The 14,876-nt window shown below is 59.0% G+C and overlaps 1 protein-coding gene across 3 annotated transcripts in view; it reads left to right on the top strand.

The window, feature by feature from the left end:
* Positions 1-14,784, top strand: part of LOC107281189 (uncharacterized) — a 30,032-nt gene extending 15,248 nt beyond the window's left edge. For 2 of the 3 annotated variants that reach the window (XR_001546515.3, XR_010741960.1), the window contains 2 exons: positions 222-14,202; positions 14,277-14,784. Coding sequence is in view for 1 of the 3 variants with exons in the window: in XM_066311538.1 (XP_066167635.1) it covers positions 1,602-3,251 (1,650 nt within the window). In the remaining 2 variants the exon portion in view is untranslated. Of the gene's footprint in view, positions 1-221 lie in introns of all 3 variants that reach the window. The other variant, XM_066311538.1, reaches the window with a different exon arrangement.
* The last annotated feature ends 92 nt before the right edge of the window (positions 14,785-14,876 follow it).

Raw genomic sequence — 14,876 nt, 5'->3', positions numbered from 1 at the left:
CGTGAGGGTTCACGGCCTTGAGTAATAACATTGTATAGCTCTAGGATCGTGTTTACAAAATAGCTTGAGCAACTAAATGTCTTTTAAATGCTGTTTACTGCAAAACTTAATCCCTATATTATTATTCCCTTGTACTCCCTTGCATTTATTCTGCATTTGTGGGTGTGTCTTGTTGAGTACGGTGGTTGTACTCAGTCTTGCTCAATTTTTCCCAAGTCCAGATGAGGAGTTCCTTGAAGATGAAGGCTTTGGTGTCTAGCTCGTGCCTGCCGTCAAGCGCCTGTGGTCGTCGCCCTAGTCTTCCGCTGTTTCTCGTTTGCCTTTGTGTGCTGGGCCTTTGTTGCCCATGTAATAATTTTATATACGCTTCCGCTTGTTAAACTCTGAATTGTATCAACTTTTGGTGTACCTTGCCTCCTGGGACAAGGAATAATACACGCACGTCAGGAACGCCTGTGGGGTGATTTCCGGTCGTGACAACACCCCCCTCGCCGACGAAGCGCGCCTCCGACTTCCGAGTCAGCCCCCGGCGCAGGCCTCCAGCTGGCGGGCGCCGGTAGATCTGGGGATGGCTATGACGCCGTCCTCGACCGCCTGGCGGGCCTGCGATCCCAGGGGCTCACAGGGGCCATGGTGTACGGCGACTACCTCCGTCGTCGGATTGCGCCGCTCCAGCGGCGCGCTCGGGGCGCCTGGGAGTACACCGGGTCCGAAGACTACATGCGGACCCACCAGGGAGTCAGATGGGATTGGGCTCCTGAGGACTTCAAGATATTGGTCCAACGGGTGCTGAATCTCAACTCCGTGGAGGCGTCCCTCATTCCCCACGGAATCCTCCCCCTCTGCAGCGATCCAGACCGCGCCTCCATCTTGACCATTATGACGGCGGTCGGGGCCTCAGAGGAGCAGGCTCCTAAGGGCCATGACGGCGCAGGCGGGAGCCGCCGAGGGGACCAATCTACCCCAGGAGGGGGTCGTGCTTCTGGGCCCCGCGTCGGGGGCTCGGGGAGCAACCGCCCTACCGACGCCCGGGGAAAGAGGAAGCTGGGAGGAACACCTCCCCCATCTCCTCCCCGAGGGGGCGGGGCGGTGCGTGCTAGCAGCAGGCGCCCGGAGGGGGCCGCGCCAACATCGCAGCCCGAGGGGGAGTGCAAGAAGAAGCGGATCCGCAAGATGGGGGAGACAGAACCATCCCGGGGAAACCTGATTTCTCCTCCAAGGTGGTCATTTAACCGACCCCCTCGCAGGTTCGTCCCACGCTCATTGCGACCGTCTCTCTTCTATCCCAAAAGCAAGTTTTCTCTTACCCATCTTGTTTGTCTTCTGGTTTTTCCTTCCGCTTCAGTGATGTCCCGTCGCGTTCCTCCCACCATCCCAAGTCCGGCCAGTCCGAGGCCGAAGATCCGGCGGCCGTAGAGGCACGGAGGCGGGAATCTAACCGGCGAGAGGCCGCAGATCGCCTACGGGAAGCTGAAGAGGCCGCCCGGGAGGCCGCCCGGGCTCGCCAGGCTGAGGATACCGCTCGGGAGGAGGCCGCCCGGGCTCGCCAAGCCGAAGAAGCCGCCCGGGAGGAGGCCGCCCGGGCTCGCCAGGCTGAGGCGATGGCGACTTCCGAGGCAGCTCGCGACGAGGCCGCGGGCGCGTCGCTTGGGCCCACCTCCTCGGGCGACGCTCAGGCGACAGCTTCTGGGGTGGCTCGCGACGAGGCCGCGGGCGCATCGCTTGGGCCCACTCCCTCGGGCGACGCCCAGGACCAAACAGGTCCGGGGGACATCCCCGAGTCCGGCACGTCCATTGGCGGGCCGAGCCGCGCGGCATCTTCTCCAAGGCAGCTCTTCCCCACGCCTTCCGTCGCCCCGCTGAGCGCAGAGCCCCTTCTGCAGGCCTTAGCCGCCGCAAACACCGCGGTGTTGGATGGGTTAAGTGCCCAGGTGGAGGCCCTGCAGGCGGAGCGTGCGGAGCTCGACGCCGCATGGGCGCGTGTCGAGGAGGGGCGGCGCTCGGTGGAGGCCATGGTGGAAGCGGGCCGCAAGGCACACCGCCGGCACGTCTCAGATCTTGAAGCCCGTAAGACGGCGCTGGCGGAGATCGCTCGAGAGGTGGAGGAGGAGCGGGGGGCTGCCCTCATCGCCACCACTGTGATGAACGAGGCGCAGGACTCCCTCCGCCTTCAATACGGGAGCTGGGAGGCGGAGCTAAAGAAAAAGCTCGACACCGCCCAGGGGGTCCTTGATGCCGCCGCTGCCCGAGAGCAGCGAGCAACGGAGACCGAAGCGGCGCTCCGGCGGCGTGAAGAGGCCCTCGAGGCGCGCGCCATGGCGCTGGAAGAGCGCGCCTGCGTCGCGGAGAAGGACCTGGCGGACCGCGAGGCCGCCGTCGCCACCCGGGAGGCAACGCTGGCGGCGCACGAGTCTGCCTGCGCCGAAGAGGAGTCCGCACTCCGCCTCCGCGAGGACGCGCTTACCGAGCGGGAGCGAGCTCTCGAAGAGGCCGAGGCCGCGGCGCAACGGTTGGCGGACAGCCTGTCCCTCCGTGAGGCAGCGCTGACGGAGCAGGCACGCCGCAATCTAGAATGTGTCCGCGCCGAGAGGGCCGCACTGGACCAGCGGGCCGCTGACCTCGAGGCGCGGGAGAAGGAGCTGGACTCGAGGGCACGCAGTGGCGGGGCGGCTGCGGGCGAAAGTGACTTAGCCACCCGCCTCGCAGCTACCGAACTCACCATCGCCGACATGCAGCGTGCGCTAGACTCATCCGCCAGGGAAGCCGAGGCCCTCCGCTTGGCGGGCGAGATAGGGCCCGGCATGCTTTGGGATGCAGTCTCCCGTCTGGATCGCGCCGGTCGGCAGGCGGGCCTCTGGAAAGGCCAGGCAATGAAGTACTCCACCAACCAGGGAGGTCTCGCTCAGCACCTCTCGAAGATGGCCGGGGCTCTCCAGCAGCTCCCCGAGGAGCTCGAGAAGACCATCAAGTCATCCTCGAGGGACCTCGCCCAAGGAGCGGTGGAGCTCGTCCTGGCGAGCTACCAGGCCAGGGACCCCAACTTCTCTCCGTGGATGGCGCTGGATGAGTTCCCACCTGGGACTGAAGACAGCGCGCGCGCGCAGGTCCGGGATGCCGCCGACCACATCGTCCACAGCTTCGAGGGCTCGGCCCCTCGGCTCGCGTTCGCCCCCAACTCCGACGAGGAGGGCGACGCCAGCGGTGCAGACGGCAGTGACGACGAGGCCGGCGACCCGGGCGCATCGGATTGAGCCCCCAGGCCCCCGCCAATCTCCAGTTTTTTCTTTTTCTTTCTTCTAAGGCCTTCAGGCCTCTTTTTTGTATAGATCAACTTAATCTGCAATCAAAAAATGATGAAAAAATTTTTGTGTTAATTTTACTTTGCTATACAAATGAGATGAGGATGATCTGTGCCGTGGTCCTTTTGTGTCTTAGCTTGATTTAAGGGCTCGTGCCCAAGTCCCAATCCTCGAAGAGCGCGGGTCGGGGCTAGTGCCTGGGGAGATCCACATGTCGAGACTGGCCAGGCCGGGAACGTGGTGACCGAGGGTTATGGGTGACCCGATTGTGGGTTTTTGCCGATTCCCCCCCGGAGTTCACCACGCCCCAGGGCACGGCTCGGTTCTGGGCCCCGTTTGGCGATTTTAGCTGACCGAACCGAGCCCCCGAGGGCAAGGTTGAGCACGAGCGACCTTATTTCAAGCCAAAATTCTTCAAAAAGGAAAAAACGGCACAGATACAGCCCTTAGGAAATTGAAACTGCTTTTATTGAAATACTGAAGTAAGAGAAAAGAGAATGTGCATGTGTGGCAGCCCCCGGCCAACCCTGCACACCCGAGGGGGGGTGCGGGGTTGGCCCGAGCCCGAAACCTGACACCCGACCCCTCCCCTCAGGGGTAGAAGCGACGAAGGTGCTCGATGTTCCATGGGTTAGGCAACTCAGTGCCGTCGCCCGTGGCCAGCCGTATGGAGCCCGGCCGGGGGACGCCGATCACTCGATACGGACCCTCCCACATTGGTGAGAGCTTGCTCAATCCAGCACGCGTTTGGACGCGGCGTAAGACGAGGTCGTCGACGCAGAGTGATCGGGCCCGGACGTGGCGCTGATGGTAGCGCCGCAGGCTCTGTTGGTAACGCGCGGCTCGGAGGGCCGCGCGCCGCCTTCGTTCTTCCAAGTAGTCGAGGTCATCTCTGCGAAGCTGATCTTGATCAGCCTCGCAATACATGGTGGCCCGAGGAGACTTCAGGGTGAGCTCGGATGGGAGAACCGCTTCTGCGCCGTAGACGAGGAAGAAAGGCGTTTCCCCGGTTGCTCGGCTTGGTGTGGTTCGGTTCGCCCAGAGCACCGCTGGCAACTCCTCGATCCATGAGTCGCCGTGCTTCTTGAGAATATTGAAGGTCTTGGTTTTAAGGCCTTTGAGGATTTCTGCATTGGCGCGCTCCACTTGACCATTGCTTCTAGGGTGGGCAGGTGAGGCGAAGCAGAGCTTGATGCCCATGTCTTCGCAGTAGTCGCCGAAGAGTTCACTAGTGAATTGGGTGCCGTTATCCGTAATAATACGGTTAGGCACTCCAAACCGGGCCGTGATGCCCTTAATGAATTTAAGTGCGGAGTGTTTATCGATCTTGATGACCGGATAAGCCTCGGGCCACTTAGTGAACTTGTCGATCGCGACATACAGATACTCAAACCCGCCCGGGGCCCGCCTAAACGGTCCCAGGATATCGAGCCCCCAGACAGCAAATGGCCACGAAAGTGGTATGGTCTGCAGGGCCTGGGCCGGCTGATGGATTTGCTTGGCGTGGAACTGACACGCTCTGCATCGCCGGACCAGGTCGACCGCGTCATTGAGAGCTGTCGGCCAATAGAATCCTTGACGAAAGGCCTTGCCAACCAAGGTGCGCGAGGCGGAATGGGCTCCGCACTCCCCTTCATGGATATCGGCAAGAAGCTCAACGCCTTGTTCCTGAGGAATGCACTTCAGGAGGATTCCGTTAGCCGCGCGCCGATAGAGGGTCCCTTCTACCAGCACGTAGCGTTTGGAGATGCGATGGACGCGTTCACTCCCTTCGCGGTCCTCGGGTAGAGTCTTATCTGTGAGGTATGCTTGGACCTCAGAGATCCAAGCAATCAATCTAAGGGAGCTAGGAGTGCTCCCCTCGGGTCCCGAGGCCTGGGCTCCGACGGGCCTCGGGGGCCGATCAGGCGCGTCCGTCTCCCCTAAGGGGTCGGGTCGCGCCGACGGCTGGGCAAGCCTTTCTTCAAAGACGCCCGGTGGGGTCTGGGCTCGCGAGGACGCGAGTCGTGAGAGTTCGTCGGCTATTATATTATCCCGTCTGGGCACGTGCCGAAGCTCTATCCCGTCAAAATGGCGCTCCATGCGCCGTACTTGGCGCACGTAGGCGTCCATCTGCGGGTCAGAGCACCGGTACTCCTTGCAGACTTGGTTAACAACCAGCTGAGAGTCGCCTAACACCAAGAGGCGGCGGATCCCCAGTCCAGTTGCCACTCTGAGTCCGGCAAGGAGTCCCTCGTACTCTGCCATATTATTGGTCGCTTGAAAGTCGAGACGGACCAAGTATTTGAGGACGTCTCCGCTCGGAGAAGTTATCGTGACCCCCGCACCGGCGCCCTGAAGAGACAGGGAGCCGTCGAACTGCATCACCCAGTGGGCGGTGTGAGGCAGCTGCGAGGGGTCCGAGCTGGCCTCAGAGACTGAAGCGGTCTCTGGAGCCGGGGTCCACTCTGCCACAAAATCGGCGAGGGCCTGGCTCTTGATAGCGTGGCGTGGTTCAAAGTGCAAATCAAACTCAGAAAGTTCGATTGCCCATTTTACCACCCGTCCTGTACCCTCTCGATTATGCAAGATTTGACCGAGGGGGTAAGACGTAACCACAGTGACCCGATGCGCCTGGAAATAATGGCGCAGTTTCCTCGAGGCCATCAGAATAGCGTAAAGCATCTTCTGGGCCTGAGGGTATCGGGTCTTGGCGTCCCGGAGGGCCTCACTAACAAAGTAGACGGGCCGCTGTACTTTTCTGTGGGGCCGATCCTCTTCGCTAGGGGCCATATCCCCGGGGCGCTCTTCGTCCAAGTGGCCCCTCGGGGCGCACTCGTCTTCTGTGCCGATGACCTCGGGGTCGGAGGATGACAGGGGCGGCCTTCCCACAGTGGCCTCGGGGCCGTCCTGGGAGTCGGGGGCTCCTGGCGTCGTCGGACAAGCGGGCAGAGGGCCATCTCCGGTCGTCGGGAGCCTTGGGCCACCGTTCGGCTCGGGGGCCTCTCCTCCCTGCTCTCTCCCGGGTCGAATCGGTACAGGGTTAGCCGCGGGGTCAGAGGGCGATAGGTGCGGCCTTCCCGCAGTGGCCTCGGGGCCTTCCTGAGGGTCGGGGGCACCCAGCACCGTCTGACGAGCGGGCAGAGGGCCGACTCCGGTCATCAGGGGCCTTAGGCCACCGTTCGGCTCGGGGGCCTCTCCTCCCTGCTCGCTCCCGGGCCAAGTCAGCACAGGGTGGGGGTGCGCGGAATGAGGATTGTCCTCATCGCGCTCCACAACCAACGCTGCACTAACTACTTGGGGGGTCGCCGCTAAGTAGAGTAGCAGGGGCTCATTTGGCTCCGGGGCGACCAGAACCGGAGGAGAGCTGAGATATGCCTTCAATCGAGTGAGGGCATGTTCAGCTTCCTCCGTCCAAGCAAACGGCCCAGAGCGTTTGAGGAGCTTAAATAGGGGTAGCGCCTTCTCTCCCAGCCTCGATATGAAACGACTTAGGGCGGCCATGCAACCGGTAACGCACTGCACATCCCTAAGTTTGCTGGGGGGGCGCATCCGCTCTATAGCTCGTATCTTCTCGGGGTTGGCCTCAATGCCTCGGGCAGAGACCAGGAACCCGAGAAGCTTGCCCGCAGGTACACCGAACACGCACTTATCGGGGTTCAGTTTTATGCGGGCGGAGCGGAGGCTCTCAAAAGTTTCCGCTAAATCTGAAAGTAACGTTTCCTGGTTGCGCGTCTTTACAACCAAGTCATCGACATAAGCCTCAACATTACGTCCTAATTGGCTACCCAAAGAAATTCGAGTAGTACGTTGAAAAGTAGGACCTGCATTCTTTAACCCGAAGGGCATTGTCGTATAACAATAAGTTCCTATAGGGGTAATGAACGCAATTTTTTCCTCATCCTCCCTAGCCATGCGAATCTGATGGTAACCAGAGTATGCATCTAGAAAACACAAAAGGTCGCACCCCGCTGTGGAGTCGACAATCTGATCTATGCGAGGCAGGGGGTAAGGATCCTTAGGACATGCCTTGTTAAGGTCGGTGTAGTCGATGCACATCCGAAGCTTGCCGTTCGCCTTAGGAACGACCACCGGGTTCGCCAGCCACTCCGGGTGGATGACCTCGCGGATGAATCCGGCCTCCAGAAGTCGCGCCACCTCCTCGCGGATGAAGGCTTGACGTTCCGGGGCCTGGCGCCGCACTTTCTGCCGGACCGGCCTTGCGCCCGATCGTACGGCGAGACGGTGCTCAATCACCTCCCTGGGGACCCCGGGCATATCCGCCGGTCTCCATGCGAAGACGTCAGCGTTTGCCCGCAGGAAAGAGACGAGCGCGTCTTCCTATTTGCCATCCAAGAGACCACCGATCCGTGTGGTCTTGGACGGGCCATCGCCCAGGGCAACCTCCTTGACCGGGACCTCATCGCACGTGACTATCCGCTGCCTCGGGGCGGCGGGGGCGGATGTGCCAATCCTCTCGTCGCCACCCTCGGGCTTGGACACGACGGCGAGGCGGTCCGCGCGCTGCTCCATACAAGCGAGCGCGACTTTGAGGTCGCCATGGACAGAGATGGGGCCATCGGGGCCCGGCATCTTCATCTGGAGGTAGGCGTAGTGGACCGCCGCCATGAACTTCACCAACGCGGGCCTCCCCAGGACCGCGTTGTAGGGCAGACTGAGGTCCGCCACATCGAAGTTCACCCGCTCCGTGCGGAAATTGGCGGGTCCACCGAAGGTGACCGGGAGGTCGATATGACCTAGCGGCCAAGTGTGCCCCGGCGTCACGCCGATGATTGGCTGGGACGGCCGGAGCATCATCCCCGGGGCCTTGATGGCATCAAAGGCTGCGGGGGAAAGGATGTTGAGGGCTGCTCCTCCATCAATGAGGACACGCCCCAACTTCACGTTGCAAACGGTGGGAGAAACCACCATCGCAATCTGCCCTCCCCGGGCAACGCACGGTGGGTGGTCGGTCTGGTCGAAAGTGAGGGCAACCTCCGACCACCGCGCCCGGCGCGTCGCCTCATGAGTAGGGGCCGCGGCCAGAAGCTCTCGCTTCATGGCCTTGAGGCTCCGGCGAGAAACATGCGCACACGCTCCTCCATCGACAGTGGCAATGGTGGCCCCAGGCTCTTGGAAACCTAGGTCATCATTGCCATCATCGATGTCCTCGGCGGGGGCCTTCTGCTTGGCCTCACTTCGCCGATGGCCGGAAGGAACCGCCGGGGACTTGCCTTCCCGGCGCTCCTGCCTCCTCTCCTCCTCCCACTTCCTTGTCCGCTCAGCCAAGCTTTTGACTGCGCGACAGTCCGCAAGGTCATGGAGGGAGGTATTGTGGACGGTGCACCACTTGCCGGTGGGGCGCTCCCTGCTGGGAGCACTGGCCTCCTTCTTTTTGTCGCTCGCAGGCCTCCCCTTTCGGGTGGCCCGCGAAGCGCCCTCGACGGCGAGGACATGACCCTCGTCGTCGGAACGGACTGACCTCTTCTTCCTCCTCCTGTCACGCCGCCCTGTCTGAGCGGCGGATCCGGGGGCGGCCGAAGCTGCCACACCGGAACCGGAGGGGTTCCAAGTCCAGGCCTCCTCCTTGCGAGCCACTCGGTCCGCGAGCTGAAAAAGCTCCGCGGTAGTCTGGGGCTCTTTGGAGGCGATCTTTTCGAGCATGCGGTTGTGCCGCACGCCCCCCCTGAACGCGTAGATTACCGCGTGTGCAGGGATGCATGGTATGGTATTGCGGACTTGACAGAACCGCTGAATGTACGATCGAAGTGACTCATCGTCCCTTCGCTGTACGGCGTGCAAGTCCGCTTCCTCACCGGGGCGCGGATATGTGCCTTGGAAGTTCATGGTGAACTGTTGGCACAAATCCTCCCAAGAGTGGACAGATGCAGGTGGCAAGTTCATTAGCCAACCCCGCGCCTGCCCCTTCAGGGCCATGGGAAAGAAATTCGCCATGACCCTGTCGTCACCCCCGGCGGCCTCAATCCCGGTCGTATAGACCTGGAGAAACTCGGCGGGGTTGACGCTGCCATCATATTTTTCGGCGATGGTGGGCCGGAACCTTGGGGGCCAACGGACATTCCGAAGACTCGCCACAAAGGCTCTACAGCTGACACCACCAACCGGGGGCACGGAGGGCTGATTCCCACGTCCGTGTCGAGGTGACACTCTGGACGAGGAAGCGCCCTCCGTTGCGTGGGCAGCACTTCGGTCATTACGCCGGCGCTCGATGCTGGCGCGGGCGTCCTGCTCCCCACGCAGATCTTCCCGGGTCGAAGGAGTCGACGAAGGAGTGGCAGCCGAACGGCGAACAGCGGCTGCTGCTCGTCGTGCCCTCCGTCTTGACGACGCGGAGCCGGTGGTAGCAGCACCAGAGGTCTTGGTGGCGGAGGACCGCCCACCAGCATCTAGGCGCTGCCGCGCCGTCATGACCAATTTGGCCACGTCGTCCAGCCATCGTTGGGCTGGAGACTCCGGGTCAGGGACGACAGGCGGGTGGCGTAAGAGCGCGCCCGCAGCTTGGAGCGCACCCTGGGGCGTGTTGCCGTCGCCGTAGACGAGGAGGCGACGCTCCCCATCTTGCCGCTCTTTTCCATCACCCGCGATCGGTGAAGTCGCGGATCTTTCGACCCTCTCGAGCGCCTCCCCCCGTTTAGGACTTTGGCGTGGAGGGGGCGGTGGAGTACGAGCTCGACGGCGTGGGTTCGGCTCCCCGTCGTCGCCACTCACACTCGGAGAGTGGTCGTGCGCCTTTGCTTGCTCGGCCATCAGGCTGAACTGGAAAAGCTTGGCGCACAGGGCAGAGTGCGAGAGCTCAGAAGACACACGCTGAGCCCCCTACCTGGCGCGCCAGATGACGGAGCGCGGGGCTCCTCACCGGGAGACCGCACAGGCCCCCCTTTGCCGGTTCGGCCGGGGGCTCAGGGTGAGATCCCAAGCTCTCTCTGTATGTGGAAAGATCGCGACCTACCGAAAGAGCATGAGACACAAACGACGTATACAGGTTCGGGCCGCTGAGAAGCGTAATAACCTACTCCTGTGTTTTGGTGGATCTAAGTATGAAGGAGCTACAAAGTGTGAGCCAAACTCTCCCTTGTTCTAGGTCCCGAATCTGGAAAAGATCATCCTCCCCTTTTTCCCATGGGCAAGGTCCTCCTTTTATACTTCAAGGGGATACCACATGCACCCCTCTCTTTCCAAACTGGACTTTTCTTCTCTTCATAAATGGACGGAGATTTGCACGGTTGTCCTCCGAACATCCTCCTGACGGGACGGCACACACCTACCTCCACTTCTGCCGGAGGCAGGCGCGTCGTGGGAATGTGGCTGTGTGCTGACGACATGAGCAGTGTCAGACCGGTCACAAATCGGTCATTCTTGTCCACCACGCGTCAGCTTAGCAACGTGCATGTTTGCCCTTCTTCACACAACATCTTGCCTGTAATGGTTAGGATGAAGCCTGGCATATATCGACCGGGGCTAACGTGCCATCTCTGGGATGTAACACGCTAGCTCCAGCTGGGGACGAGTGCCTAGAAGCTCTCGTCTTGACGGGATGGGGCGAAGCGTGCGTCAGACCGCCTGTCGCCACCTAATCCGCGATCTGACCGGTCTGTGACTGGTCACAGACCGGATAAACGAGTGCACTGCACTGCACTTCGTGCGGTGTGACACGTTTAGCCGAGGCGCAATAAATGCGGTTAGGTGAGCCCCGCTGTGCTCACCTAACCCATACACGCGGAGTAGAACCCGCGAGGGGTCGGGGCGCCTCGGCCCTCGGGGGCGAGGCAGGAGTGGTCCGACCCCCCCCTCGGGGAGACCAAGAGGTGGGCGCACACATCACCCTCGGGCCCGACGTCCCCCGAGGGTGCCAGGCCACGTGGGTGATTGTGTCTGCCTCAAGCCTCTAGTCATGATACTCCCGGTCCCATGTCACCGACAGACGTGGTTCTGGTTTATATTTAACGATGGAGTTTATATAAGCAGGTACAATAGCAGATTATAAGCTAGCTATAAACATATATCAAGAATATAAAAGAGGAGAGAAAAGAGCAATGGGCTACAGATTCGTAGCCAGCTGCATCACGGACTGCAAGACGCAATGTGCGTATGACAGGTGGGACCAGGTATCAATAGTGTAATATCGTATGTATGTATGTATTGACTATTAAATTATTATAGATGATTTGGAGTTAATAGTTGGCTATACTATTCAACTTGCTCTAATTTATAAACATTGTCATCGCTGCTGGTGGAGAGCGATCGAGATTGAGTCCCAATGCCTTGCCTCATGTTGAAATTATGATAGGCATGAACTTTGAGAAAACAATGTGTCATCGTTTGCAGTGGAATTTTAAATTTGATTGACAACTGAGTCACAAGGTTCAACAAGTGTTTGGTTTCCAATTTGCTTTTGTAGATTTATGCAACTTTCGAGTTAGTAATGATTATCAACAGTAGCCAACCTTTTGTACTAATTGATATAGGAAAAAGTATGAATTACCCCCCTAACTATCACGGTCGACCGAATTACCCCCTAAACCCGAAAACCAGACATTGCTCACCCTGAACTTTCAATACCGGACGAATTACCCCCCTCGACTCAATCTGGAGCGGTTTTGTCCTACATGGCGTACGCGTGGCAATCCAGTCTGCATTTTCTTTTTTAAAAAGTTGTGGGACCCATCTGTCATGCATCCCCTTCCCTATAGATGGCCATCTGGGCCGCCCGGCACGGCACGGCCCAAGCCCGGCCGTGCCTGGGCCGAGGCTTGTCGGGCCGGCACGGCCCGACCGATGCACCGTGCCTTGCCGTGCCAGCCCACGGGCGACATACACGGCCCAGGCACGGCCCAATACTAGTCGGGCCGTGCCGGGCCGGCCCGAAGGCACGATGGGCTATTGTGCTGCCTCACAGAAAGAGTTTATATTTGGTCCCTCAACTCTGTGGGCTGTGTTTAAATGGCTGGAAATAAGTCTATTTTTGGTCCCTCAACTCTGTGGGTTGTGTTTAAATGGCTGGAAAATAAGTCTATTTTGTATACCTATTTTCTTGGGCCATGCCTTATACGATTATATAAGTCTATTTTTTGTCCCTATATTTTTTTTATTTGATCGGGCCGTGCCGGGCCGGCCCACCGTGCCGAGGGTGCAGCCCAGGCACGGCCCGGCTGTCGGGCCGGGCCGGCACGGGCACGACCCTAGTCGGGCCGGGCCGTGCATGGGCCGGGCCAAAATTGCGGGCTTCGTGCCGGGCCGTGGGCCTCGGGCCATATGGCCATCTATACCCTTCCCCTCTTCCTCTCTCTCCACACACACTCTCTCTCTCTCACGGGGTGCGCAGGGGGAAGGTGGGCGGCGGCGCCACGCGAGCGGCTGTGGCGGGCGCGGCTGGGTGGCGAGCGGCGGCGGCGACACCACCTCCTCGCCGCAGCCGCTCCTCCCCTTCCTTTCCCCTTCTTCCTCCAGGTCCGGCGGTGACGGCGCGGAGGAGCCGCCGCGGGGGCGTTGTCCTTCGTCACGGCCAGTGTTCGCGCACAACGCGCGCGTGGTGGCCGCGGCGGCGTTCATGCTCGACCTCGGGGGCCTCCTGGTGTTCGCCGTGCTGCATTGGCCTTGCCTGTGCGTGCTATTGGGGGATTGATTGGTTTTGGTTTGGAACGATTCGGGCGCCATGATCCGGAGGAGGATTCAGTGAACTTCCGTCGCGGTTGCTCTCCGACCGAATTTTCACGGCCGTATTTTTCTTTCGGTGGATGGTTTTTGTGTCATGGGGAGTTGCAGCGAATGGATGCGATGTAGCCACGCGTGATTCTTGCGAGGTCGAAGGGCAGAGTGATGGATCTAGTAAAAGAAGTGAGAGTTTTCCTATCTGATTATCTCGTCCTCCATGGCATTCATGATCATGAAGCCTAGCTTTGGCTATAATTGATACGGAGTGTTAGTTTCCATCTACATCTGCATTATGATGCCGACGCTTAAAGTTCTTTTCATTCATACTTTTGCAAAGCACACCAGTAATGCAAACAGTCTTATAGTCTTATGTGATGATACCTTCAGTGCAAAAGTTATTCTGAAGACTGACAAGCCGGCAGCGAGAGGAGGAAGAAGGGGAGAGGCCGGCAGCTGGCCAAGGCAAGCTCCTCGTCGTCGTCGTCCGTGGCCTCGTCGACGGCGTCGTGGGCCAGCGGCTCCACCGTCATGGACTGGGTGAGCCCCGAGACACCGTCTCGCGCCGCTGCCCACTGCCCAGCCCCGCGCGCCGCCGTCTACCGCTCCCTCGTCTCGCGCCGCCGCCTCACCTCGCGCCCCAGCCTGCCCCTCCGCGCCGCGAAGGTGAGGTCGGAGCGGTCGCAGACGCGGTCGACGGCTCCTGCCGGTTCCCCCTCCTCGTTTCGCGCCGTCGCCGCCGCACATCGCCGTGCGCGCCTGCGGCCACGCGAGAGAGAGATTAGGAATATTTGAATAAGTGAAGAGGAGGTACGACAGATGGGTCCCACTATATTTTTTAAAGAAAAATGTTGACTGGATTGCCACGCGGACGCCACGTAGAACAAAACCACTCTAGATTGAGTCGAGGGGGGTAATTCGTCCGGTACTAAAATTTTAGGGTGATCAATGTCTGGTTTTCTAGTTAGGGGGTAATTCGGTCGACCATGATAGTTCAGGTGGGTATTTCGTACTTTTTCCTTTTTTTTTTAACTGCAAAATGACATGGATGGAGATAGATGTAGGCAGCAGTGAACTGCACTGAACCCGCTCTTATGTACAACATTTACCTGACGTCTTGCATATATATAACCAGTGCGAAACCTTGATTCATCATTTGGTTTGCTTCTTGACATCACTCCTTTTGATACACACGCTGCTCAAGTTGCTATGAGGTCCAATCACTAGAGCTCGTGCCAGACAATTAAATTTACAGGTGAGCTTGTTACTAAGTACTTTTTTATATGCTCTTGAGGATAGAATACTACCTAATGATTTAATTATGATTAGTAACTATGGGAGAAGACCATGAAGATAGACAAGGTCATTATGGACGTAAGTCAAGATGAAGGTCTGACCCATATCTAGTTCGAGTCTACTTCGGGCTCCAGTAGCAGCCCACACTAAATTTGTCGCCCAGGTTGCATTCAGACTCCGATTTCTACGTTCTACGTATGTATGGAAAGCAGACGAGACCACCTTTCTAATGGATCTGGCCCTACGTCAAAATTCCTTCCAAGTCATTAGGAATCTTCGCAACAAGAAAGATTTCAGAATCTGTCCAGGTGCTGCGTCACCGTCTTTGGGCCCATTGGGCCGTGTATCGTGTTGGAATCTAATAGGGATATGTCCATAGGCCTAAGGTCGACCCTAGAATGCATATATTCAGTAGCCGTCATTGATTTAGGGTTGGGTTATGCTTAGATTACTTCTGCCATTGCAGTTTTGCCGTTAGATCGGTTTGTGGAACCCCAAATTCGAGTGCTTAATTATTCATATGCAGTTAAGTTGCTATCTACCTTGTTCTTGCTTGTGTTCTTTGATTTGCATGTAGGGATTAGCCTTCTCAGCGAGGTTAACCGGGTTTCAGATCGTGTTGATTGGAAGCCG

This window comes from Oryza sativa, chromosome 6, assembly GCF_034140825.1.
Source record: "Oryza sativa Japonica Group chromosome 6, ASM3414082v1".
NCBI classification, from domain to species: Eukaryota; Viridiplantae; Streptophyta; class Magnoliopsida; order Poales; family Poaceae; genus Oryza; species Oryza sativa.
Note: the sequence above shows the minus strand (reverse complement) of the source record. Positions and strands in the feature narration are given on the sequence as shown.